The 26,405-nt window shown below is 44.8% G+C and overlaps 1 protein-coding gene across 1 annotated transcript in view; it reads right to left on the minus strand.

Moving 5' to 3' along the window:
• Nucleotides 1–2,040: 2,040 nt before the first annotated feature.
• Nucleotides 2,041–26,405, minus strand: part of NDUFB5 (NADH:ubiquinone oxidoreductase subunit B5) — a 36,433-nt gene continuing 12,068 nt past the window's right edge. Inside the window, exons 2-6 of the mRNA XM_077290463.1 lie at nucleotides 25,793–25,878; nucleotides 21,527–21,593; nucleotides 6,446–6,507; nucleotides 5,324–5,430; nucleotides 2,041–2,252 (exon numbers count right to left, since the gene is read on the minus strand). Coding sequence (XP_077146578.1) covers nucleotides 2,132–2,252; nucleotides 5,324–5,430; nucleotides 6,446–6,507; nucleotides 21,527–21,593; nucleotides 25,793–25,878 — 443 coding nt within the window. The 3' untranslated portion in view covers nucleotides 2,041–2,131. The remainder of the gene's footprint in view (nucleotides 2,253–5,323; nucleotides 5,431–6,445; nucleotides 6,508–21,526; nucleotides 21,594–25,792; nucleotides 25,879–26,405) is intronic.

Genomic DNA, 26,405 nt, shown 5'->3' on the forward strand with positions numbered 1-26,405 from the left:
ACGGGAAGGGCAGCATCCAATAAAGGAAATGCCCAGCTGGGCTGGGGTCCCTGGATGCAGGCGCAGTGTGCTGGCCCATTGCTGGGAGCTGTAGAATGCTGCCTGTACAGGCCCTACCTGAGGCGTCTCAACCTAATGCCCCCAGAGGGGGATTAGGGAGGGTGCTGTTGTCACCTTCAGGGGCCTTTATCCTCGCCTCGACCTCAACCCAGAAACCAAAAGGAATTGGGGAAGGAGGGGGGGTCTCGACGTCGAACCAGCACCCGAGGGACTGGGGAAGGAGCAACATGGGGAATAGCCATCTCTACTTCAACCGGGCACCCCGTAATAGGGGGCCGAGGAAGGAGCCATGCTGGGAGTCTCACAGGAGACCCACTTTTCTTCATCTGTAATCCGTCGGAAAAAAAAAAAACGGAGTAAAAAAATCTTAGGTGTGCCTCCTATGCGACACTAAGCAAAAACTGGAGAAGGCCAACGCCGTCCATGGGTGTATACTGTAGAGGAGGAGCCACGGTTAATCTTTTTCAGATTATGCATAGTGTCGCCTCCTAGTAGACAGCAGCATAACACCCATGGTCCTGTGTCCCCCAATGAGGCGACAGAGTAATGTAATTCTGTTTTATATAAGTAGTAGAAATGTTATATGTCAACTGTCTCGTATGTGATTGGTGCAGTTTCCTTCGTTGGCAAAAATTACGGAATCACCAGCCTTGGAGCATGTTCATTCAGTTGTTTAATTTTGTAGAAATAAAAGCAGATCACAGACATGGCACATAACTAAAGTCATTTCAAATGGCAACTTTCTGGCTTTAAGAAACACTAAAAGAAATCAAGAACAAAAAATGTGGTAGTCAGTAATGGTTACTTTTTTAACCAAGCATAGGGGAAAAATTATGGAATCACTCAATTCTGAGGAAAAAATTATGGAATCACCCTGTAAATTTTCAAACCCAAAAATAACACCTGCATCAAATTAGATCTGCTCGTTAGTCTGCATCTAAAAAGGAGTGATCACACCTTGGATAGCTGTTGCACCAAGTGGACTGACAGGAATCATGGCTCCAACACGAGAGATGTCAATTGAAACAAAGGAGAGGAGTATCAAATTCTTAAAAGAGGGTAAATTATCACACAATGTTGCAAAAGATGTTGGTTGTTCACAGTCAGATGTGTCTAAAATCTGGACCAAATACAAACATGGGAAGGTTGTTAAAGGCAAACATACTGGTAGACCAAGGAAGACATCAAAGCATCAAGCAATATGTCTCCAAAACAGGAAATGCACTACAAATGAGGAACGAATGGGTGGAAACTGGAGTCAACGTCTGTGACTGAACTGTAAGAAACCGCCTAAAGGAAACAAAAGTCATCATTAACACCTAAACAGAAAAAAAAGAAGGTTACAATGGGCTAAGGAAAAGCAATCGTGGACTGTGGATGACTGGATTAAAGTCATATTCAGTGATGAATCGCAAATCTGCACTGGGCAAGGTGATGATGCTGGAACTTTTGTTTGGTGCCGTTCCAATGAGATTTATAAAGATGACTGCCTGAAGAGAACATGCAAATTTCCATAGTCATTGATGATATGGGGCTGCATGTCAGGTAAAGGCACTAAACAACTATATGAACATCCTCCAAGCCCGGTGATTCCATAATTTTTGCCAGGGGTTGTACATCCGCTGCGCTGATCTGATACATCCATCATAACACAGATTCTGAGTTTAATCACATGAAAGTGAACAATACTTATTAGAGCAAATTATATTAGAGCATACATCCGCATCAATAAGTGTTTCCAAGTCAGCAGAGGACAAATATGTAGATCTACCGGTTCGGAATTGTGCTGGATGGAAGTACTATGAGTGACAGAGAGGGCATGATCCCTACACAGCCAAGGCTTATAACTTCACAATAATGCTGAAGTACACCCTTGTCTTCCTGCTGCTAGTCTATGGACTTAGGATAATAGTCAGTGTTACATTTTCATTTCTGCATTACGTGCCCATCATTTTTTCTCATTATTGTATTAAAAAAATATTACACTAAGCTGGTAGAATTTATTTGAAACAGATTCACCAGAATAAGTAGACAGGAAATTAAGATTTACAACACTGAGTGGTCAGGAGCACTAGTTATCAGGGAAAGCCTTCGGCGTATCATCAATAAGGGTCTTGTCCAAAGTTGGAAACTGATACCATGGACCATCTCCGTTCTGTCTCATAGAGCGGCGTGCTGCATTTTCATGGAGCCTGCAAGAAGAATCAAATCAGAATTGAGTAAGGGTACCGTCACACAGTGGCATTTTCATCGCTACGACGGCACGATTCTTGACGTTCTAGCGATATAGTTACGATATCGCTGTGTCTGACACGCTACTGCGATCCGGATCCCCGCTGAGAATCGTACGTCGTAGCGGATCGTTTGAAACTTTCTTTCGTCGTCTAGTGTCCCGCTGTGGCGGCATGATTGCATCGTGTGACACAGGTTGTATACGATGTGCGCACAGTAACCAACGGCTTCTACATCGCAAATACGTCATGAAATTATCGCTCCAGCGCCGTGTATTGCAACGTGTGACCGCAGTCTACGACGCTGGAGCGATAATCATACGACGCTGCAACGTCACGAATCGTGCCGTCGTAGCGATGAAAATGCCACTGTGTGACGGTACCCTTAGGCCATGTGCACACGTTAAGTATTTTTCGCGTTTTTTTCGCGTTTTTTCGCTATAAAAACGTGATAAAAATGCGAAAAAAAACGCTTACATATGCCTCCTATTATTTTAAGTGTATTCCGCATTTTTTGTGCAAATGTAGCCTTTTTTTCCGCGAAAAAATCGCATCGCGGAAAAAAAAGCAACATGTTCATTAAAATGCGGAATTGCAGGGGATTCCGCACACCTAGGGGTCCATTGATCTGCTTACTTCCCGCACGGGGCTGTGCACACGATGCGGGAAGTAAGCAGATTATGTGCGGTTGGTACCCAGGGTGGAGGAGAGGAGACTCTCCTCCACGCACTGGGCACCATATAAGTGGTCAAAAAATAAGAATTAAAATAAAAAATAGTCCTATACTCACCCTCGATGTCTTCCCGCCTCCACTGCATGCTGTCGCTTCGGTTCCTGTAGCTGGTGTGCGGTGAAAGACCTGCCGATGACGTCACTGTCCTGTGATTGGTCGTGAGCGGTCATGTGACCGCTCACGTGACCGTGACGTCACGGAAGGTCCTGTGCGCACACACCAGCTATAGGAAGAGGAACGGACGCCGCTGAGGAGATGTCTGGGTGAGTATAAGCATTTTTTTATTTTTTTTTATTATTTTTAAACATTCTATCTTTTACTATAGATGCTGCAAAAGCAGCATCTATAGTAAAAAGTTGGTCACACTTGTCAAACGCTATGTTTGACAAGTGTGACCAATCTGTCAGTCAGTTTTCCAAGCGATGCTACAGATCGCTTGGAAAACTTTAGCATTCTGCAAGCTAATTACGCTTGTAGAATGCTAAAAAAAACGCGAAAAAAACAGAAAAAAAACGCAAAAAAAAAAATGCGTATTTCTTGCAGAAAATTTCCGGTTTTCTTCAGGAAATTTCTGCAAGAAATCCTAAACGTGTGCACATACCCTAAAGGTACCTTCACACGAAACGACATTATAACGATATCGATAGCAATCCGTGACGTTGCAGCGTCCTCGCTAGCGATATCGTTTCGTTTGACACGCAGCAGCGATCAGGATCCTGCTGTGATGTCGCTGGTCGCTGAATAAAGTCCAGAACTTTATTTGGTCGTCCGATCGCTGTGTATCGTTGTGTTTGAAAGCAAAAGCAACGATACCAGCGATATTTTACACTGGTAACCAGGGTAAACATCGGGTTACTAAGCGCAGGGCCGCGCTTAGTTACCCGATGTTTACCCTGGTTACTAGCGTAAAATGTAAAAAAAACAAACAGCACATACTCACATTGCGTCCCCTGCAGTCTGCTTCCTCCTCTGACTCAGCGCCGCAAAGTGAAAGTGAAAGCAGCACAGCGGTGACGTCACCGCTCTGCTCTCACTGTACGGCGCTCAGTCAGTCAGGAAGTGGACGCAGGGGGACGTGAATGTAAGTATGTGCTGTTTGTTTTTTTTAGATTTTACGCTGGTAACCAGGGTAAACATCGGGTTACTAAGCGCGGCCCTGCGCTTAGTTACCCGATGTTTACCCTGGTTACCAGGGGACCTCGGCATAGTTGATCGCTGGAGAGCGGTCTGTGTGACAGCTCTCCAGCGACCAAACAGCGACGCTGCAGCGATCGACATCGTTGTCGCTATCGCTGCAGCGTCGCTTCGTGTGAAGGTACCTTTACAGTCATTTAAAGATTACAAATAGATATCAGATGATCAGTGGACATAGAAGGCACCACAACACCATGTGAGAAACCCAGCGCATTGGGGCCCATCTACAGATACACAGAGATGGCCAGACACCGCGCTGTGCAGGAGCTCTATGATCACAGCTAAAAGTCAGATCCCATCATGTGTAAAGAGGAAAGCCTCTCATCCTGAACAGACATCAATTCCAAAGATGTTATCACCATCTCTAAATCCTCTTTCATGTCCCCTCAGTAAGTTGGCAAATGGCCCCTGCTTTGCATTGTAATGCATTCCCAGACTCTTAAAGGGAAATCATCATTAAGAAAAAACAAACAATCTTTATCTGCAGCCATAGTGCTAATCTGTAAGTAAACACATTCTAAACATTGGTCTAAAAATTTTTGATTATAGAGAGGCTGAAGTAATATATTTCCCCCCCCCCTCCCCGGCAGCCACTCACTTCTAGTCAAGTCGCGGCACTGGGTGCTGTGCACACTCAGCACTCTAATCACTCTACTAATGTTGGGAGTGACATCCTGCACTGCACACATACTGCGAGCAAATGCCATTCAATCAGCATGGGGGGTGGCACAGACTTGCTCCCTGCCGCCAGTGGCCCAGACTTGCTCCCTGCCGCCAGTGGCCCAGACTTGATCCCTGCCGCCAGTGGCCCAGACTTGATCCCTGCCGCCAGTGGCCCAGACTTGATCCCTGCCGCCAGTGGCCCAGACTTGATCCCTGCCGCCAGTGGCCCAGACTTGCAGCGAGTGACTGCAGGGAAAATGGAACCGTTTTCTCATCCAGTCCGACAGACAAATATATAGAATGTATTTCCCTGCAGACTACGACTATGGCTACTGGTAAATACTCTTCAGATTTTTTTTTTTTTATCACAGTTTCATTTTTAGCCTTCTGACAAATGTATGTACAAGCAGAAACAATATTGAAAACGTTGCAAGTAACAAACCTGAGAATACGTTTCTCATTTTCAACATGAATGACACACAAAGTTTGTTCATATGCCGCCTGATAATCTTTATATATGTAGTGGACAAGAAAACGGGTAATCGGATGCTGAAAGAGAAACATCACAAGTCTCAGGAGCTGTTCTCACAGCAACAGGCAATGGCTCACATAGGTAAATACACTTAAGGCAGATCAACGACATGCCAGAATAGTGTGACCTACAGTGGGTACAGAAAGTATACAGATCCCTTTAAATTTTTTCACTCTGTTTCATCACAGCCTTTTGGTAAATTCAAAAAAGTTCATTTTTTTAATGTACACTCTGCACCCCATCTTGACTGAAAAAAAACAAAAAAAAAAAATGTAGAAATCTTTGCAAATTTATTAAAAAGGAAAAACTGTATGGAAAAATATCAGCTCCAGGGCTCGCTCACACTTGCGCACAAATTGGATGAGTGCAATCCGATAAAAAAACAAACGGGATTGCACTTGAATCAATGTTATTCAATGAGGCAGTGCAGATCTATATATTTTTTCTCAGCTGTTTGGCAAGAGAGAAAAAATTGCAGCAGCCTGTGATTTCACTCAAAAATCGGACAGTGCGAGACTAAAAAAATAAAAAAACAAAATAAAAATATGTCATGCCATACGGCCCATCAATATAACATCCAAATTTTGTGGATTACAATTCTGTAGCATAGGAAACTGTAAATAGTTATGTAAAAGATTAATGGCTGCTGAGTAAAACAATGGATTGTATACAGATGACAAGTGAGAAAAAAAATGTGTCCCACGATCCTAAATAGGAATGGACTGATTATATGCAAGTGTGAGTGAACCCGTAGTGTTTTGTAATCTCTAAGGCTAAAAGCACACAAGTACCCTTAAATCCCCATACACCAGAGACCAAAACATTGTTCTATCGGCCTCTGTCTGGTCATTTATACATCTGTATACCATTTATCTACCGATATCAAGAAACAGTACATTTTTTGCAATGTGTCTTAATGCTGGGTAGAGGCCTGTGCCTGCCATTTGATGTATGCTTCAATGGTATGAAAACGCAGTATGCATTTAGCCCTAGTGACTATCTTGGGAAATCGATTAATTTTCCAAAACGTACCGGGTGGTATTCCCATGGTTCAGGAATATAATCCTCTGGAGTTTCTACTAATTCTGCAGGACCTAATAAACATAAACATCAGGATTTAATATTTGTCAGCAGCAATGATCAGGCAGTACATATTACAGAGTATCTAATTAAATATGAGTATATAGTGTATCCTTACACCTGACAACTCCATGGAAAAGGCTGTTTTCAAGTTTCTCATGACTGGGTTAACCCCATGCTTGTACACACATGGCATGATGATATTACATTATTATTATTATAGTGCCATTTATTCCATGGCATTTTACATGTGATCATTCACATACATGGTTTATCAGATCTCGATAAAAGGCTAGTCTCATCTTCATTAAAAGGGTTGTCCCAAAACACAAAAATGTGATTTAGTGAATAGATAATGCAAAATAAAGCATTTTCACAATTGGATGAGTTTTAAAAAAATATTGTTGTGCAGAGAACCTAATAATGCTGCCCCTGCGGCATCCTGTGTAAGGCTTGTACCCGACCACGTAGGGAGGGAAAATAAGTTCCCCATCATCTAAATAACAATGGTCTCTGTTTAGTAGAGGACCTTTAAACTACCTTAACCCCGAAGCCTGTTTTCACCTTCCTGACCAGGCCAATTTTTTCAATTCTGACCACTGTTACTTTATGGGGTAATAACTCTGGAACGCTTCAACATATCCCACTGATTCCTAGACTGTTTTTTTGTGACATATTGTCCTTCATGATGGTGGTCAAATTTCTTCCATATTACTTGCATTTATTTCTGACAAAATTGAAATTTAGGAAAAATTTTGAAATTTTCAAACTTTTAATTTTTATGCTTTTAAATCATAGTCATATCACACAAAATAGTTAATAAATAACATTTCCCACATGTCTACTTTACATCAGCACAATTTTTTAGAATTTTTTTTTTTGTTAAAGTTATAAGGGTTAAACGCTGACCAGCTATTTTTCATTTTTCCGACAAAATTTACAAAATCGTTTTTTTGGGGTGACCACCTCACATTTGAAGTGACTTTGAGGGGCCTATATGACAGAAAATGCCCAAAAGTGACACCACTCTAAAAACTGCACCCTTAACATTCTTAACCCTTCAGGTGCGTCACAGGAATTAATGGAACATGGAAGGAAAAAAATAAACATTTAACTTTTTTTTTTTTCCACAAAACACAAAAATTTTCCTTTAGACCTCATTTTATTTATTTACTTTCACAGGGGCAACAGGAGAAAATGGACAAATTTGTTTGGGAGGTAGAACGAACAAAAACCAACAATGCAGGAATTGTTGTTTGGGTTGTTTTTTTTTTTTATACCGTTCCACATGTGGTAAAACTGGTAAGGAAGCTTAAGGCTAAGTGCACACATTGCAGAATTGCCATGGCAATTCCGCATCTCCTGCCGCGGGTATATCGCATGCGGAATTGGCATGCATATTCCCACTAAACACTAGCATTTTGCAAGCGTTTTTAGCTTGCAGAATGCTAGCATTTTCCAAGCAATCTGTAGCATCGCTTGGAAAACTGATTGACAGGTTGGTCAAACATATTGTTTGACAAGTGTGACGAAATTTTTACTATTGATGCTGCCTATGCAACATCAATAGTATAAAGATAGAACGTTAAAAATAATTTGAAAAAAAATAAAAAAAAATCATGATATTCTCACCTTCCGGAGTCCCCAGCAGTCTTCCCACTCCTCGCGATGCTCCGGTCCCAATAATGCATTGCGGCAATAACCTCAGATGATGCAGCGGTCTCGCGAGACCGCTATGTCATCACAGGTCATTTTCGCAATGCATTATTGGGAATGGAAGCATCGCGAGGAGTGAGAATATGATTTTTTTATTTTAATTTTTTTTTTTTAATTTAACAATTATATGGTTCCCAGGGCCTGGAGGAGAGTCTCCTCTCCTCCACCCTGGGGTACCAACCGCACATGATCCGCTTACTTCCCGCATGGTGGGCATAGCCACATGCGGAAAGTAAGCGGATCAATGCATTCCTATGTGTGTGGAATCCCCACGATTCCGCACAAAGAATGAACATGCTGCGTTTTTTTCTGGAATGCGATTCCGCCGCGGAAAAAAACGCAACATGTGCACAAAAATTGCGGATTCTAATAATAGGACGCTTAATGTATGCGTTTTTTTCTTGGTTTTATTGCGCTTTTATAGCAAAAAACCATGAAAAATCCTGAACGTGCGCACACAGCCTTATTCTTCAGGTCAGTATGATTACAGCGATAACACATTTATATAATTTTTTTTAATGTTTTGGACCTGTGGCACAATACAAACTATACAATGACATACAAAGCCATTCACAACCTGTCTCCTCCATACATCTGTGACATGGTCTCCCGGTACTTACCTACACGCAACCTGGGATCCTCTCATGATCTCCTTCTCTACTCCTCTCTCATCTCTTCCTCCCACAACAGCATACAAGATTTCTCCCGTGCTTCCCCCACACTCTGGAACTCTCTACCACAACACATCAGGCTCTCGCCTACCACGGAAACCTTCAAAAGGAACCTGAAGACCCACCTCTTCCGTCAAGCCTACAACCAGCAGTGATCCTCAGTCTACTGAAAGGCTGCACGACCAGCTCTACCCTCTCCTACTGTATCCTCACCCATCCCCTGTAGACTGTAAGCCCTCGCGGGCAGGGTCCTCTCTCCTCCTGTACTTGTGTGTGCCTTGTTTTACTCATGTTTATTGTACTTGTCTATATTTGCCAGGTTCACATGTAAAGCGCCATGGAATAAATGGCGCTATAAAAATGTATAATAATAATAATAATTAAAAAAAATACGTTTTTTCAATGCTTTATTCTGAGAGCTATAACTGATGAAGCTGTGTAGCGGCTTGTTTTTTGCAGGAGAAGATGGCTTTTTCAGCTGTACCATTTTTATTTACATTCGTCTTTTTGATAGCATTTTATTGCACTTTTTGCTTGGCGGTATGATGATAAATAAATAACGAGGCAAAATCTATGCTTTATTTTTTATGGTGTTCACTGAAGGGGTTAACTAGTGGGACAGTTTTATAGGTCAGGTCATCCTGGACATGGTGATACCAAATATGTGCACTTTTTTTTTTCTTTATTAAACATGAATGTATTTATTAGATTAATATTTTTAATTTTTTTTTATTCTTTATATGGGGATTTTTTACAATATATTTTTACATTTTATAAATAACGTTTTTACATTGTCCCAGGAAGGAACTTTATCTTTACATTGACAGATCGCTGATCTGATACTCTGCATGCTTCTGCACTGTAGGGCATCAGAGCAGCGTGTGACATTTAAAATATCTGTCTGGTGATCACTGTTTTTGCATAACCCTTTCCTCTTTTTTTCTCTTGACAGGAAGAGGAGGCGGCATGTCAGCAACTGCTCTTAGCAGGCGCTCACAAGCCACCTTCCCTGCAGGACCCCACAGCCATCTTGTGGTCGGGGTCACTATGGAGACCATCAGGACAAAGCAATCGCATTGTGTTGTGCTGGTGGGAGCAGACAGGGAGCTCACTCCCAGAGCAATGCTCCTCGAGGTCGCTGTCACTATTGACGGTGACATCGGGGGGGGGGTTTAAATGCTGGCGATGGGTGCCAGCACGGATCGTGGGCATTGCTGCAGGGTGTCAGCTCTCACAAACAGCTGAAACCCGCACCCGATCGCGGCGGCGCTCAGCGTGAGCCCCGGCGATCACAACGCTGTACATATACTGCGCTTTTCGGGAACGCAGCTCAGTACATGTGCGGCGCATGTCTGGAAGGGGTTAAATAAATCACCCTATTGCATTGCAACAGCTCAGTAGCTGAACATATAGGCTGTTTTTGCTTGCATTTTTAGAGTTTAACCACTTCATAACGTGGCAAATTTCTGTGTGTTTGTTTCTTCCCTCCCTTTCTTCCCAGAGCCAGAATTTTAATTTTTCTTTTTTCACAGACATATCAAGACTGTTGTTTTTGCAAAACGAGTTGCACTTTGAATGACACAATTCATTTTACCACATAATGTACTGGAAAATTAAAACAAAATTCCAAGTGGGGAGAATTTGTGAAAAAAAAAAACAATTCTGACATTGTAAAAATGACCTCGCAATAGGATTCTGCCCATCATTACAGCAATACTAAACATGCCCAGTTTTTTTTTTTATTATTATTTTAGTACTTAAAAAAAAAAAAAGTTTGCAAATACATAAATTAAAGTTTGGAGTTGTGTTGCTATTTTTCAAGACCTGTAATGTTTTAATTTTTTGGTTGATGGAGCTGTATGACTTTTTGTGGGGCAAGACAGCATTTTTATTAGTACCATTTTGGGATAGAGCTGATGTTTTGATTGCTTGTTATAGAATTTGTCATAGTCCAGCAACCAAAAGAAAACACGCAATTTTGGCTTTAATTTTTTTTTTGTTACTGTTTTTACTGATCGGGTTAATTCGTTTTATAATTTTGATAGATTGGACTTTTCTCAACGCAGTGATTTTTTTATTTTATTTTTAATGGGGTAAAACTGGGGCGATTTGAACTTGTTTTATTTATTTTTTTTATACTTTTCACTGTTCTTATTAGTCCCCTTAGGGGCCTTGAAACAGCAACCGTCTAATCACTTGTGCTATATACAGAGATATCACAGTATTGCTGTATATAGTAAAATTCAGTCTTCGTAATGACAAGCACGGAGGTCTTCAAAAGACCCCCTGCTGTCATAGTAACCCATCGGTGACTTGCAATCACGTTATGGGCTTGCTGATGGGCGCATGGAATGACGCGCCCCCATGTTAAATGCTGCGGTCAGATTTTGACAGTGACATTTAAAAGGTTAACAATCGCAAGGAGAGTTTATTAGAGGCAGGTCCTGGCTGTAACACACGGTCATTACCTGCCGAGCATGAAGAAGGATCACCTCGTTTGGCCGTGTGTCCGCGTTCAGGAAACGCTGCGTGTTTGACGCTGCGTGGGGCCGCAGGGGACTTCCCCTGACAAAGCAGTCTGCGTGACCGCGACACGCGTTGGGTTCACCTGCCTCCCGGACCTGTCACACTGGCTGCGGCGTCGCCCTCCCTACTTTAGGTGACTATAGGGTGACTGGGATTCACACTGCTTTATCTGGGGAATCTCCCCTCTTGGAGTCTTCCAGTATCTACCTTCATTTGGAGGTGACATGGGCTATGTTTCCTTCAGTATATCTTTATTTGTTATGGTACACCAATTCTTGGATGTATATCTGTGCATCTGATAGAGTTATGGGGGATTACTCACTTATTGACATTTGAGTTTGGATGTCCTCTACTTGTGGTTGTGCCCATGTCAAGCATTATATATTGTTCGTTCCCTTGCAGTGTGTCCCAAACTGCCAGTCATTTACTATTTTGTATTATATTGGTCACTTTTTCTATGCCATGCACGCAGCATATACAGTGTTGTACAGGCCTGTGGGGGGGGGCAGTTGTTGTTTGTATTGGTTTTAACTGTTTTTAAATTGTGCTTCCAATAAAGTTATTCCTTTTGATAAGTATGTTCGGTGGTGTGCGAATTTTTCTCAGCGGCCTCTTGTTTTGGTTGTTCTGATGTTGCTTTAGCCGCTTGTGGTCGCACCCCCTTTATTCTTATATTAGCATTAAAGCACAGAGTGCGCCAGCTTTTCTTGTGGTTCTGGGCCGCAGCGTCAAACACGCAGCGTCCAGATGTTCCAGCATAGTGGAGGGGATTTTTTGAAATCCCGTGTCCACTATGCGTGGAAACACACACGCGGCGGCCCTGCGACTCCGGACATGCTGCGCGTCTATTCAGATCGCAGCATGTCCGTGTTCCTTGCAGCGACGCTGCGTCGCCGCAAGCAATAACACAGGGCCCTATGCGAGGGGTGCGATGATCCCGGATGTGTACAATGAACACATCCGGCATCATCGTGTCCCAGAAAGGGGCAGGGCTTAGCGCCGAGCGGCTTTGCCGCTCCGACGATACCGCCGGCCATCCTGAACGTGGACACGTACCCTAAAGGCTTCTTTCACACTAGCGTCATACGACGAACGTCGCAATGCGTCGTTATGTAGAAAAAATGCATCCTGCAAAATTGTCCGCAGGATGCGTTTTTTCTCCATAGACTTATACATAGCGACGCATTGCGACGGAGTGCCACACATCGCAACCGTCGTGCAACGGTTGCGTCGTGCTTTGGCGGACCGTCGGCACAAAAAAAAGTTACATGTGACTTCTTTTGTGCGTCGTGTCCGCCATTTTCGACCGCGCATGCACAGCCGGAACTCCGCCCCCTCCTCCCCGAACATTACAATGGGGCAGCGGATGCGTTGAAAAACTGCATCCGCTGCCCCCGTTGTGCATAATTAACACACTGTCCGTCGGTACGTCGGCCGACGGTTTGCGACGGCCCGTACCGACGGACTAGTGTGAAAGTAGCCTAAGCCATCTCCATATACCTGCTTTCAACTTATGCTTTGTTTTTTTTACAGTCCGCAAGCAGTGCTCTGAAGCTGGCCCTCTTAGGGTACGTGTCCACGTTCAGTAATGACTGCGCTTTGGACGGAGCAGAAACCCCGCTCCGCCCGCTTTTGTACGCACGGTGATTCCAGATGTGTTCAGTGAACACATCCGGATTCACCGCACCCTATACATAGGACCCTGTTATTTACCTGGCAGCGACGGAGCGTCGCCGCAAGGTAAACAGACATGCTGCATTCTAAAAAGACGCGCCGCATGTCCGTAAATGCAGGGCTGCCGGATGCGTGTTCGCACGCATAGTGGAGACGGGATTTCATAAAATCCCCTCCACTATGAGGTAACATCTGGACGCTGAGGGTTGAACGCTGCGGTTGTACGCAACGTTCAAGCCGCAGCTAATCCGGATGTAATCCTGAACGTGGACACGTACCTTTACTGAGTCCGGCCAATTTCAGTGCCCCTGCACTTCTCATATGGTGCAGAGGCAAAGCTGCTTTACTTTGGACAACCAGCATAACCTTGCCATTGGTCCAAACTGTCAATCTTCAGCAAAAGCATTGCAGAGTATTAGATCAGCAATCAGAGCAGGGAAAGGGGAAAAGGTAAAAAAATAAATAAATTGTAAAATTATTTTTTTAAGATTTACAAAATAAAGAACCAAAAAAAATGAAAAATATTATACCAATAAATACATATATTTAAGTAAAAACAAAAATATACAAAGTACACATATTTGGTATAACCGCATCTGGAAAAACCCGACCTATCAAACTATCATGCTAATTAACCCCTTAAAAATAAAATAAATGTGGCAAAAAGGTATGCTTTTTCATCATAAAGGGAAAAAGTGGAATACACCATATTTTGCGGATTATAAGATGCACCCAATTATAAGACGTACCCCAAATTTTGAGGAGAAAAACGGGAATTTTTTTTTTATTTTTATAAAATGGTGGTGCTTCTTACTATCCATGAGTCTTATTACTTACTGGGGTGGTGGCTGCGGTGAAGCAGGGTCTCAGGGTCGCTGCTGGAGGAGGCAAGAGTGGAGCATTGCTGCAGGCCTCAGGCTGGGATGAGGGGGTGTTCGGATGTGCGGCGTGCCACTGCGGGTGTTCGGTGCTGCAGGGGCTCTGCCAACATTTTGTGAAAGCCCAGAGCCCCCGCACTTACATGGTTTCCTATGCAGTGGACTCCGGGAAAATGGGTGCCTTATAATCCGAAAAATACAGTAACGTGATCAAAAAGTCGAATGTAAAACATATAGCTGAAAACGTCATCTTGCTCCACAAAAATCAAGCCATCATACAGCTCCATTAGCAGAAAAATTAAAAAAAAGCCATAGCTCCCAGAAAATAGTGATACAAAAACAAATTTTATTTTTTTTTATAAAATTGTTTGTGTGTAAAAGCAACAAAACAAAATAAATATATATATAAAAGCAGGAGTGGGTGATAAATGCAGAAGTGGTGAATATGTTTCTATTATACTTTTCCTCTATTTGTTCCACTCCTGGTTTTGGCTTACAAATACTGATTTAAAATACTGACCAAATACTGCTATAGTGTGACGGCAGCCTAAGGCTCGGCGCACATTTATCTTGCTTTCTGCACTGAGTGCTTACACCAGGGTTTCCATGCAAAGCTCTGAAATAAGTGATTCAGACAGAACCCCCGAATAAGATTTCCTATAGTGAGACAGATGGAGGCACTATGGACGCCGCTCGGCCTATAATCCGGTGGGGTCCGTCTTTTTAGGCGTGGTCAACAACAGTTTTGTGCACCTCTGAAAAGAAGGAGACGGCTAAACATAGGCCAGACGGAGTCCAGAGTAACTCATTACAGTGAATGGATCCCTCGGGGGTTTCATCTGAATCATATCACTCAGAGATGTATAAATGCACCCTGATATAACTACTCAGCGTAGAGTGCTGCATAAATGTGATCCAAAATGTTATGTAAAATGTTCCCAGAAAAAGCTTCAACTCAATCCAAAAAAAAAAAAACAAGTCCCCACTCGGGTCCATCATCTGTCAATGGAAATATAGAGGCTTGCACGTTACTGGTAGCACAAAGTCTCTGGAAAAGTGCTATACCTCCTTGCTCCCAAAAAGAAATCCAGCAAATTCTGCACTCCCAAATCCAAAATGCTCCCTCCTCCTTTCTGAGCCCCACCATGTGCCTAAACCACATTTAGCTTCCACATGAGATGAGAACCTGCTTAATTTACAGGGTGTGTGTCTCCAGAAGCACTAACTGGACACAATGTATGGGCACTACAACGTATTGGGCACAACAGTAGATTTGCACCCATTGAGTCAAAAGAGGGATTTTTGGTTCTTACCGTAAAATCTCTTTCTTGGAGCCTTCATTGGGGGACACAGGTAACCATGGGTGTATGCTGCTGTCACTAGGAAGCTGACACTATGCAGATAAAGAAGAAGTAACTCCTCCCCGGCAGTATACACCCTCCGACAGGCACCAGGCAACTCAGTTGGTGCAAAAGCAGTAGTAGGAACAGGTAACATAAAACTCAACCTATGCACCAACCCACAACAACGGCCCGTTGGCCAACACGGTACAACTTCAAGGGAGGGTGCTGTGTCCCCCAATGAAGGCTCCAAGAAAGAGATTTTACTGTAAGAACCAAAAATCCCTCTCTCGCCTCATTGGGGGACACAGGTAACCATGGGACGTCCAAAAGCAGTCCCTAGGGCGGGATATTCTGCATAAAAAGAGGAGTTAGGTCGGCCGGTGAGAAACCGCCGCCTGCAGTATCCTCCTACCCAGGCTCGCGTCCGCAGAAGCCTGAGTGTGCACCTTGTAGAATTTGACAAAGGTGTGGATGACCACGTTGCTTGGAGACGAACTGCCCAGGAAGCTCCCACAGCCCAGGTAGAGTGAGCCTTCACCCCCGAAGGAGGCCGTTTGTCTTGGACACGGAATGCCTCCAGGACCGCCGAACGGATCCAACAAGCAATTGTGGACTTGGAGGCGGGGAGCCCCTTTCGCTGCCCCTCCAAGACGATGAACAGAGGGTCGGCCTGACGAAAAGAGGCAGTTCTGGCGAGATAAATCCGGATAGCCCTGACCACATCCAACTTGTGAAGAGATTTCTCCAAGGGGTGAACCGGGGAAGGGCACAAGGAAGGGAGGACAATGTCCTCATTGATGTGAAAAGCTGAAACTTCCTTTGGTAGAAAAGAAGGAACCGGACGAAGAATCACTTTGTCCTGATGCAGGACTAGAAAGGGAGAACGACAGGATAATGCCGTCAGCTCTGACACTCTTCTAATGGAGGTGATGGCGACCAAAAAGGCTACCTTCCAGGATAGAAGTGAGGAAATGTCCTGAATCGGTTCAAAGGGCGCATGCTGGAGGGCGTCTAACACGAGGTTGAGATCCCAAGGCTCGACAGGAGGATAAGGGGGAGCTATATGAGCGACCCCCTGGATGAAGGTCCTCACCTGAGGCAGGGAGGCCAGGTCTCTTTGAAAAAGAATGGACAGAGCGGAAATCTGACCCTTCAAGGTGCTAAGGGAAAGACCCGAATCTAGACCCGCTTGAAGGAAACTGAGAAGGGATGGAAGGGAAAAAGTCATAGGAAACAGATTGTTGTCCTGACACCACCGGAAAAAGGCCTTCCAACATCTGTGGTAAATACGCGAGGAAGCCGGTTTTCTCGCTCTTATCAGTCTGGATGACGCTATGAGGAAAAACCCGCATCCTTCAGGACCGCGGCCTCAACGGCCATACCGTTAAATTCAGAGACCAAGAATTCAGGTGGAAGAAAGGCCCCTGCGAAAGAAGGCCCGGGCGATCCGGAAGCCTCCACAGAACGTCCGATAGCATGTTCACCAGTTCCGCATACCAGGCCCTGCGAGGCCAATCTGGAGCTACCAAAAGAACAGGGACCCCTTCCGTCTTGATCTTTTTTACGACCCTTGGGATCAAGGGGAGGGGTGGGAACAGATAGGGCATCTGGAACTGGGTCCACGAGATCACGAGAGCGTCGCACCCGACGGCCATCGGATCCCGAGATCTGGAGACGTACTGGGGAACCTTGTGGTTTGCCCAGGAGGCCATCAATTTGACGTCTGGGACGCCCCACCGCTGGCAAATCTGGCTGAAGATTGCGGGAAGAAGACACCACTCGCCCACCACGATGCCCTGGTGACTTAGAAAGTCGGCTTCCCAATTGTCCACCCCTGGGATGTGGACGGCTGACAGAGAGGGAACGTGACCCTCCACCCAACGCAGAATTTTTGCCACTTCCTTCATGACTTGTCTGCTGCGAGTCCCTCCCTGATGGTTTATGTAAGCCACGGCTGTGGCGTTGTCCGATTGAATGCGGACCGGTTTTCCTGAGAGGAGAGACTCCCAACGGATGAGGGCTAGGAAGATAGCTCTGATTTCCAAGAGGTTGATAGGGAGGCACGCCTCCTGAGCAGTCCAGCGGCCCTGGGCCGTGAGGTGGAGAAAAACCGCTCCCCAACCTTGGAGGCTGGCGTCGGTGGTGATAACCTGCCAGCGGGGAGGGAGAAATGACCTCCCGCGCAGAATGGAGGTGGACAGCGTCCACCAAGAGAGAGACTGTTTCACCCTGGGAGAGAGGCGAAACGGGCGATCCAGGGAAAGTGGGTCCCTGTCCCAGGCAGACAGAAGAGCCAGCTGGAGGGGACGAGAGTGGAACTGGGCATAGGGGACCGCTTCGATAGAAGCGACCATTTTCCCCAGAACCCTCATAGCGAGGCGGAGAGACAGAGGATTCGAGCTCTTTAGTGCTCTGACACCCCGAAGAAGAGAAAGGAACTTCTCCTTGGGGAGAAAGACCCGAGCTTGAGAGGTATCGAATTCCATGCCCAGGAACTCCAGACGCTGAGTTGGAATCAAGGAAGACTTCTGGTAATTGATTATCCAGCCAAGGCGAAGAAGCGTGTCCAGAGTAAGCTGGAGGCTCTGGCTGCAATCCCGACGGGATGGACCCTTGATCAAGAGGTCGTCGAGGTAAGGGATTACCAGAATCCCCTTTGAACGTAGAATGGCCATGACAGCTGCCATGACCTTCGTAAAGACCCTGGGCGCAGACGCCAGACCGAAAGGGAGAGCCGTGAACTGATAATGATGTTCTTCTATCGTGAACCGGAGGAATCTCTGATGCCGTACGCAAATAGGAACATGAAGGTACGCATCTCGGATGTCCATGGAACACAGAAACTATCCCGGATCCATGGACGCGACCACAGAGCGTAGAGATTCCATCCTGAAGCGCCGGAGATGGCGGTTCAACTGCTTGAGATCCAAAATTGCACGGAGAGAGCTGTCCTTTTTTGGAACCACGAACAGGTTTGAGTAAAACCCCGAAAACCGCTAGCAATAAGGCACCGGAACTACGACTCCTGAGGCGAGGAGCGAATCGACGGCCTGGAGAAGGCCTGGGAGATGAGAGGGCTGTTTGGGAGGACGAGAGAGTAGGAAACGACTTCCTGGGGGCGAAGAAAATTCTATTTTGTAGCCTGGCGTGACGATCTCCCTGACCCAGGCGTCGACTACCAATAGCCAAACCTCTGAGAACAGAAGAAGCCGGCCTCCCACCCTGGAGGGATTTCCAGGTGGGGGCGACCCGTCATTTATTAGAAAACCTGTGGCCCTGAGATCCTGATGGTTTCGCGGGGTGGCTCTTGGCTCTCCAGAGCGGTGGATGCCTGAAAGAAGGTTTCCTTCGGTCCCCTTGTCAGGAAGAACGGTCCTGGTTGGGGTTTCCTGAGGAGGCGAAGGACCGAAAGGGCCGAAAAGACTGGGGGCCCCTCCTGTTGAAGGAACGTTTAGGCTTGGACTGGGGTAAGGAGGTACTCTTACCACCCATAGCGTTCGAGATCATTTGATCCAGCTGCGTGCCGAAGAGTCTAGAACCCTGGAAGGGCAGACCAGTGAGGGATTTTTTAGAAGCGGGGTCAGCGTTCCACGCTTTTAGCCAAGGAATCTGGCGAATGGCTGCAATGTTGCTGTTAGCCCTGGTGGAGCAGGCCGCCGCATCAAGGGAGGCATTCATGAGGTATTTACCCGCAAGATAAATCTGATCCGCCAAATCAGACAGTTCCTCAGCAGGAGCAGAGGCCAAAATGCCCCTGCGCAGAGTTTTGGCCAAGGCTGACACCGCCTTGGCTACCCAGGAGGAGGTGAAACTAGGGCAGAGGGAGGCTCCAGAAGCCTCAAATGCCGATTTTGCTAATGCCTCGATTTGTTTGTCCGTGGGGTCCTTAAGGGAAGCTCAGACCATTTGGAGACAAGGTCGGAGTGAAAAGGGTATAACACGTCTAGTCGTTTCCTGCCCAGGAAACGCTTACCAGGGTTTTCCCAGTGCGTAGAGGTAGTGTTGTCGAACTCCCTGTGATTAGGAAAAACCCTAGAGGGACGTTTAATCTGTTTAAACGCAACGGAGACGTCCTGAGAGCTTGTCTCATCCTCCTTAAGTTCAAGCGTCTGAATGATAGCTGAAATAAGGCTATCGACCATCTCCTGTGTTCCGGAAGTCTGATCTGCATCAGAGTCAGATTCCAACTGAGAGGATAGATTAGACCAGACGTCCGCCTGCGAGGAGGGGGAACGGGCAGATAGGGGAATCCCGGTGTGGTCCAGGGAACTGGAAGAGGATCTAGTTAAGGTCCTTTTTCTGTCTCTTTTGTCCGGTCTGCCTCTGTGAGGGTCTTGGACAGGTGCGAGCGAATCGCCGTGTGAGGCGTTCGTGGCACTGGTGGCATTAGACAGAAGCGGGATACGTTCAAGTGCCTGGACCAGGGACTGAGACACCTTAGTCAGGTCTGACACTGAATGAGACATTGCAACAGCCCACTCCGGGGGAGGGGGAGTGCACTCATCCCGAGACCTAGGAGCTTCCTGAGGGGCTGACATGATGGGAGGAATGCAGGACGGGCAGAAAGGAGAAGACTGACCTGAGGCCCACTTTTTGTTACAGAGAGCACAGGCATAATGGATGGCCGTAGTGGCAAAGGCCGTAGTGGGGTCGGACATAGGTAGAGATATTACCTTGTACAGGAGCGGAAAAGTACTGCCGGGAGGAGTAGAGCTCGAGAGAGCAGTAGTGCTGAGCCTGCTGACAGAACAGCGACAGCGGTAGCCACAGGAGTCTGTGCCTGTGTTCCCCCGAGATCCTTGTGTCCCACGCGGTGAGGAGACGCTGACAGGGAGCAGGAAGTCGGCTGAAAAAGCGCGGGAACAGCGCAACGCTGTGGGCGTGCACAAGCGCCAAAGGGGGAAGCAGAAGAAACTCCCCCAAGAGCGCTGAACTCCCGGCCGCGTAATGCAGGGCGCCGCAAGAGGGCGTGTAAGCCGGGTGCCGAATGAAGGAGAAATAGCCGGAAGAAAAAAATGGATGAAAGGAGGGAAAAAAGAAATGCCAGCGTGCGGCGATAGCGCATCCCGACGCCAGAAAAAGAAGTGTCGCAGTCCACTCCCCTATTAAACAGAGGCCCTGGTAAGCTCTGACACCTTGAGGAGATCGCTTGCAGGGCGGGAGGGGGAGGGGTATCATCCTGTACTGTTGCTTGAAGATTCCCTACCTGCAGTTGAGAAACACATCAGGATCCCTTGTAGAGTAGAGGGTCCTGGAAGAAGTCCTCCTTCCCGCGCCACGAACTCCGGCGCAGAAGACGGCGTCGACCCCTAATCAGGGGGAGAGGGTCACTGGAAGTGACCGCCGTCTTCCTCTCAGCCCTCTCCGAGGAGAGGGATGAGGAGGGGAAACGGGCAGGACTGGCCACCGAGGAAAATTCACCCTGAACACCCGAATGGATGACAGGGGACAAAGTCCTGCCCAGCGGGTCCGAGAGGGTGCGATGTGGGTGATACCACACTGCTCTCTCTGTCGCTCAAAGTGGGGAAAAACAGGGTGAGAAAAAAAACTGCACCCTGTTACCCTGAATAAAAGTATCTGAAAAAGGAAGGGGAAAAGGTTAATAAAACACAACAAATCCCTGTAAAAGAAATACGGATCTGGGGTTAGATCCAGGTCCGCCTCCTACAGACACTAAGCAAAAACTGAGTTGCCTGGTGCCTGTCGGAGGGTGTATACTGCCGGGGAGGAGTTACTTCTTTATTTGCATAGTGTCAGCCTCCTAGTGACAGCAGCATACACCCATGGTTACCTGTGTCCACTAATGAGGCATGAAAGAAATCATCACTACGCCTGTAGCTAAATTCCCACAGGGGTGTAATAGCACTTAGAGGTTCTGTATATGGAGTCAGCAAACTATTCTACGATAATTTGTTCTCCAAGAGTGAACCAGTGCTCTGTCCTGCCAGAGTCTCGCTGTGTGGCTAAGCAGTACTGTACAGACACATATGTCAAAACAATATTCTGCCTAAATTTACCACCAACATAAAGTACAATATGTCACACAAAAAAAATTATTCTCAGAATCGGTGGGATCCGTTGAAGCATTCCAGGGGTTATTACCTCAAAGTGACAATGGTCAGAATTGTAAAATTTGGCCTGGTCAGGAGGGTGAAAACATGCCTGTGGGTGAAGGGGGTTCATGGATATGAAAAATCGGCCTCCCATAATATATTAGCGTCTTACCAACAAAAATGTTGATGAGTGCAATGGCTATTCCTGCAGGTATGGCTGTCAGCAACGTATAAAATTTCTGTAAATAAAAGATAAATTAGCTCTTAGTTCATGTCTGCAGTCAGTTTATATATTGCACATTTACAGAACACATAACAATACAGCAAGAGAGTGCCATTTTGGTGTGGAGATTCTGAAAACATTATACTTTACTATACTGGTTTGTCCAGCTGCCTGGTTTGGCAGCTGAACCGTGGCAGACTTCACTGCGGCTGTCACCCTGACGTTTTGGGGTGTAATAAATGCCAAAGTCACTTAGTATGGCAAGATGACAGAGCAAGCCGTAAAAGTGCAGCCCAGACACCAGACAGAGACGTTTCGGTTCTTGCATGAGGAAGTGATACATTGCTGTCCCTGGATATGGATTAATAACATCTCTTTTTTTCATTGATCCCAGTGGAGTGCTGCAGTTTTTGGATTATATTTACTATATACCTGGTTGAGATGTGGATTGCACCCATTTTTGCTACCCAAAAAAAAAAAAAGAAAAAAAAGAAGCAGCACTCGCCCAAGATAGCGGTTGGTGTAAAAGTGAAGATTGTAATTAAAGTTACATTATTATCCTTACTTTCATGTTGTGAGTTAAAGGGATGTTCTATGAAACTCAGTATTGTCAAAATGTTGTTCTTGTGCTCAGTGAAATACCGATAAAATCTTACTTTTCAAAAAGGGGGTGTACTCATTTATGTTGAGCACTGTACACATATATACAGTGGCGTGTAAAAGTATGGGCACCCCGGTCAAAATTACTGTTATTGTGAAGAGTTAAGCAAGTTGAAGGTGAAATGATCTCTAAAAGGCAAAAGTTTGAGCACCCTGCATGGTTAGTACCTAGTAGCACCCCCTTTTGAAAGCATTACAGCTTGTAAACACTTTTGGTAGCCAGCCAAGAGTCTCAATTCTTGTTTGAGAGCTTTTAATCCGTTCTTCCTTGGAAAATTCTTCCATTTCTGTGAGATTCCTGGATCATCTTGTATGCACTGCTATTTTGAGGTCTAGCCACAGATTTTCAATGATGTTCAGATTAAGGGACTGTGAGGGCCATTGTAAAACATTCAGATTGCGCCTTTTGTGGTAGTCTATTGTGGATTTGTGTTTAGGATCACTATCCATTTGTAGAAACCATCCTCTTTTCAACTTCAGTTTTTTTTACAGATGGTGTTATGTTTGCATCAAGAATGTGCTGAAATTTCATTGAATCCATTCTTCCCTTTACCCGTGAAATGTTTCCCGTGCCATTGGCTGCAACACAACACCAAAGCATGAGTAATTCACCCCAGGCTTATTGGTTGGCAAGATGTTCTTTACCTAAAATTCTGTGCCTTTTTTCTCCACACATACCTTTGATCATTGTTGCCAAAGAATTCTATTTTACCTCATCCGTCCACTGGACTTGTTTCCAAAATGCACCAGGCTTGTTTAAATGTTCTTTTGCATACTACTTAGGCTGAATTTTATGGTGAGGACGCAGGGAGAGGTTTTCTTCTGAGGACTCTTCCATAAAGGCCATATTGTGAAGGTGTCTCTGAACTGTAGAGCAATGTACCACAACTCCAGAATCTGCTAAATCTTTATGAAGGTCTCTTGAAGACAAGCAGGGGTTTCGATTTTCCTGTCTAGCAATCCTACGAGCAGCTCACTGAAAATTTGCTTGGTCTTCCAGACCTTCTCTTCTCTTCCACTGGTCAAGAAAAGGTCTGGAAGACTAAGCAAAATGTAAGCGCTGCTTGTAGGATTGCTGTAGAGGCAAATCAGAACCCCAGCTCTTTCAAGTCAGAATGATCATATATGTATCTTCTGAATAGGATTGCCAGGATGATTTTTTGCTTTGGTGGTGTATGATATTTTTTATGCATTTTATATTCGTGAAATTTCTTATGCACATTAGTATTTTTCTATAACTTTGTAATATATACACTTGTATTTGATTATGGACATTAATTGTATTTGAACACTAGTATGATTTTGTATTAATTAATTTGTGATTATTATGGATAACTGTAATAATGACATTTATCCATTTCACTGTATTCCCTTAATATTTCTTATTGCTTAATGAAATAGTTTCTTCTTAAATTATTCACATTGAATCCGATTGTGTTATTCTGTTTCAGCACTGTTTCACTTTATTCATTATGCCAAGTGTAATATTGATCTAGTCATCGTGTCCTACAGTTACACATCCAGAGAGTTCTCTATCTTTTTCTTGTTTCATCTTACGACTGGTGCGCATACCTATGTGCAGCATACCTCGGCGGAGCATCGCCGACGGCGCCCTGTGTGTGACACTTGCAGTTCACTGACATCATAGGAGAGTGTCCCCTGACCCGCAGTGCCACATGGGCAGCCCGGATGCCCCACCATGCTTCACTGTTGCCTGTAGACATTGATTATTGAACTGCTCTCCAGCCCTTAGGAGAGCAAGCAGTCTTCTCTTACAGAAAAATAATTTCAAATTTGGTCTCATCAGTCCAGAACACTTACTGCTATATTTCTATACCCAAGTTGTTATGTTTTCAAGCACAGTTGAGTCATGTTTCCTTGTTTCCATGTCAAAGCTCTGGCTTTTTTGCTGCAATGCTTCCATGAAGGTCACTTCTCGACAAACTACTCCGAACAGTAGATGGGTAGCTGGGTCCCACTGGTTACTTTCAATTCTGAGCTGATGGCACTGCTGGACATTTTCCTACTTCAAAGTTAATAAGAATTGTGTCTTTTCTGCTGCAGTTCGTTTCTTTGGGCGACCATAGCCTTTAAGGTCGTCAACATTGCCCCTTTCTTGGTGCTTCTTCATAAGAGCTTCAACAGCAAATCTTGAAACCTTTGCCTGGGAGTGACCTTGCTGATGCAGTGTAACTACCTTGTGCCTGTTGCTATGCTTATAGTTTATGACCAGTGACATGCAATGGCTTTCCTCAAGCTAACCTTTGTAGTACAGTTTTAAATCTCCTATACAGCTGTTTCTGTTTTAGTTATTGACAGTTTCAACCTACCTATGAAAATTATGACCATTATCACCTGTTTGGTATAACTGGCTACGCATACACCTGACTATAATCCTACAAAATACCGACTTTTTGCAAGTGTATCTATTAGTGATGAGCGAGTGTACTCGTTGCTCGGGTTTTCCCCGAGCACGCTCGGGTACCTGCGAGTATTTGTTAGTGTTCGGAGATTAAGTTATCATCACGGCAGCTGAATGATTTACAGCTATTAGACAGCTTGATTACATGTGGCGATTCTCTAGCAACCAGGCAACCCCCATATGTACTTAGCCTGGCTAGTAGCTGTAAATCATTCAGCTGAGGCGATGAAAATTAAATCTCCGAACACTAAAATACTCGGAGGTCACCCGAGCAACGAGTATATTCGCTCGTCACTAGTATCTATAAGTATTGATGCTTTCATGCCGTTTTGGAAGCCAAAAGGTGGTCACACCAAATATTGATTTTAATTGGATTTCATTTCTTTTGAGCATTGATAAAAAAAATAAATTGTTAAAGCTTTTGTTTTTTAAAGTCTCTTACTTCGTAACATTTTTTTTCCCGTTGGGAGACAATGACCAACCGGTTTGTGTCGCAGAGGAGGAGGTCCTCTGTGCTGTAAGCCTGGAGTGTTTATCTGGGACTTGTAGTTCCACGAGCCTTGCTTACAGTAGTATATAAGGGGCAGGACTTGCAGGGTTAGTCGGAGAGCTGGGCGGGTCTGGCTAACCACATACCTCTCATCAATGGGTGTGTCTCACACGATATAAAGAGACTGTGGTTTGGTCACATGGGCTCTGTGTTGGAAGGTCCTGCAAGAGTACAGGTTTCCTGGAAGGCACATGGAAGAGGCATGTGCCTGCTGAGTCCTGACAGCTATCTGTGTTGGGGAAGCTACCGTCCTGTGGGTCTGGAACTGACAGATGAGTTCACTGATGAGGGTCAGTTAATGAACTGTGCGGACATAACCGCAATTGAGAGTGGACTGTATGTTAGGTCTGTGAGGTAAAACATAGCCTACGGTGGTTTATGAGTGCTGAATAAACCGCATGGACTGGTTTAAGTGGAAAAATCGTTCCTGTGCGCCTTAATCCCGCTGCCAAGTGAGTGTCCCCCAACACATTCAGTGAGCACTGCAATACATAGTGTACTGTACATACATATTTGTTGTGTTTTAAATGCATACACAACGTGAAAGATATCTACATAAGAATGGCAGTAGGAGCAGACTTACCCATAACCTGAGAAATCTTTTATCATAGTATCTAGATGGTGTTACCACAAACAACTTCTTTCCATGACTTCCAAATCGTACAGGTACTATAGGAAGAAATAACATTTTTAGTATACTATGTGGTAAGTTTAAATTTAATAATCAACTAAATCTTACAAAAGGGAAATACTAAAACTTGGAACTTTAGGAAAGCTAAATTCACTTGATTAAGGGAATAAATTAGCCTTGTAGACTGGGATCATGTCCTGCTAATTGGGGGTACAGAACTTAAATGGGGAGTGTTTAACGATGTACTACTAAAATCCAGTAGAAAGTTTATACCCTCTGGTAATAAAATGTCCAGGAATAAAAAGAAACCATGGATAAATAGAGCAGTACCAAGCATAAGACAAAAACAAAGGGCATTTAAAACCTTGAAAGCTGAGAAGTCAGAAATAGCATTCCAGGAGTATAAAGATCTCAACAGGAAATGTAAAAAAGAAATCAAGCTACAAAGTTACCAAAGAAAAATCAACAGCGGCAGCAAATTAAAAAAAAACAGTTTTAAAGCTGTACATCAATGCCCAAAAAGAGAAAATTTGATAGCAACAGCACCTTAAAAATGATTATGGCA

This window comes from Ranitomeya variabilis, chromosome 2 (genome assembly GCF_051348905.1).
Source record: "Ranitomeya variabilis isolate aRanVar5 chromosome 2, aRanVar5.hap1, whole genome shotgun sequence".
Classification (NCBI taxonomy): domain Eukaryota; kingdom Metazoa; phylum Chordata; class Amphibia; order Anura; family Dendrobatidae; genus Ranitomeya; species Ranitomeya variabilis.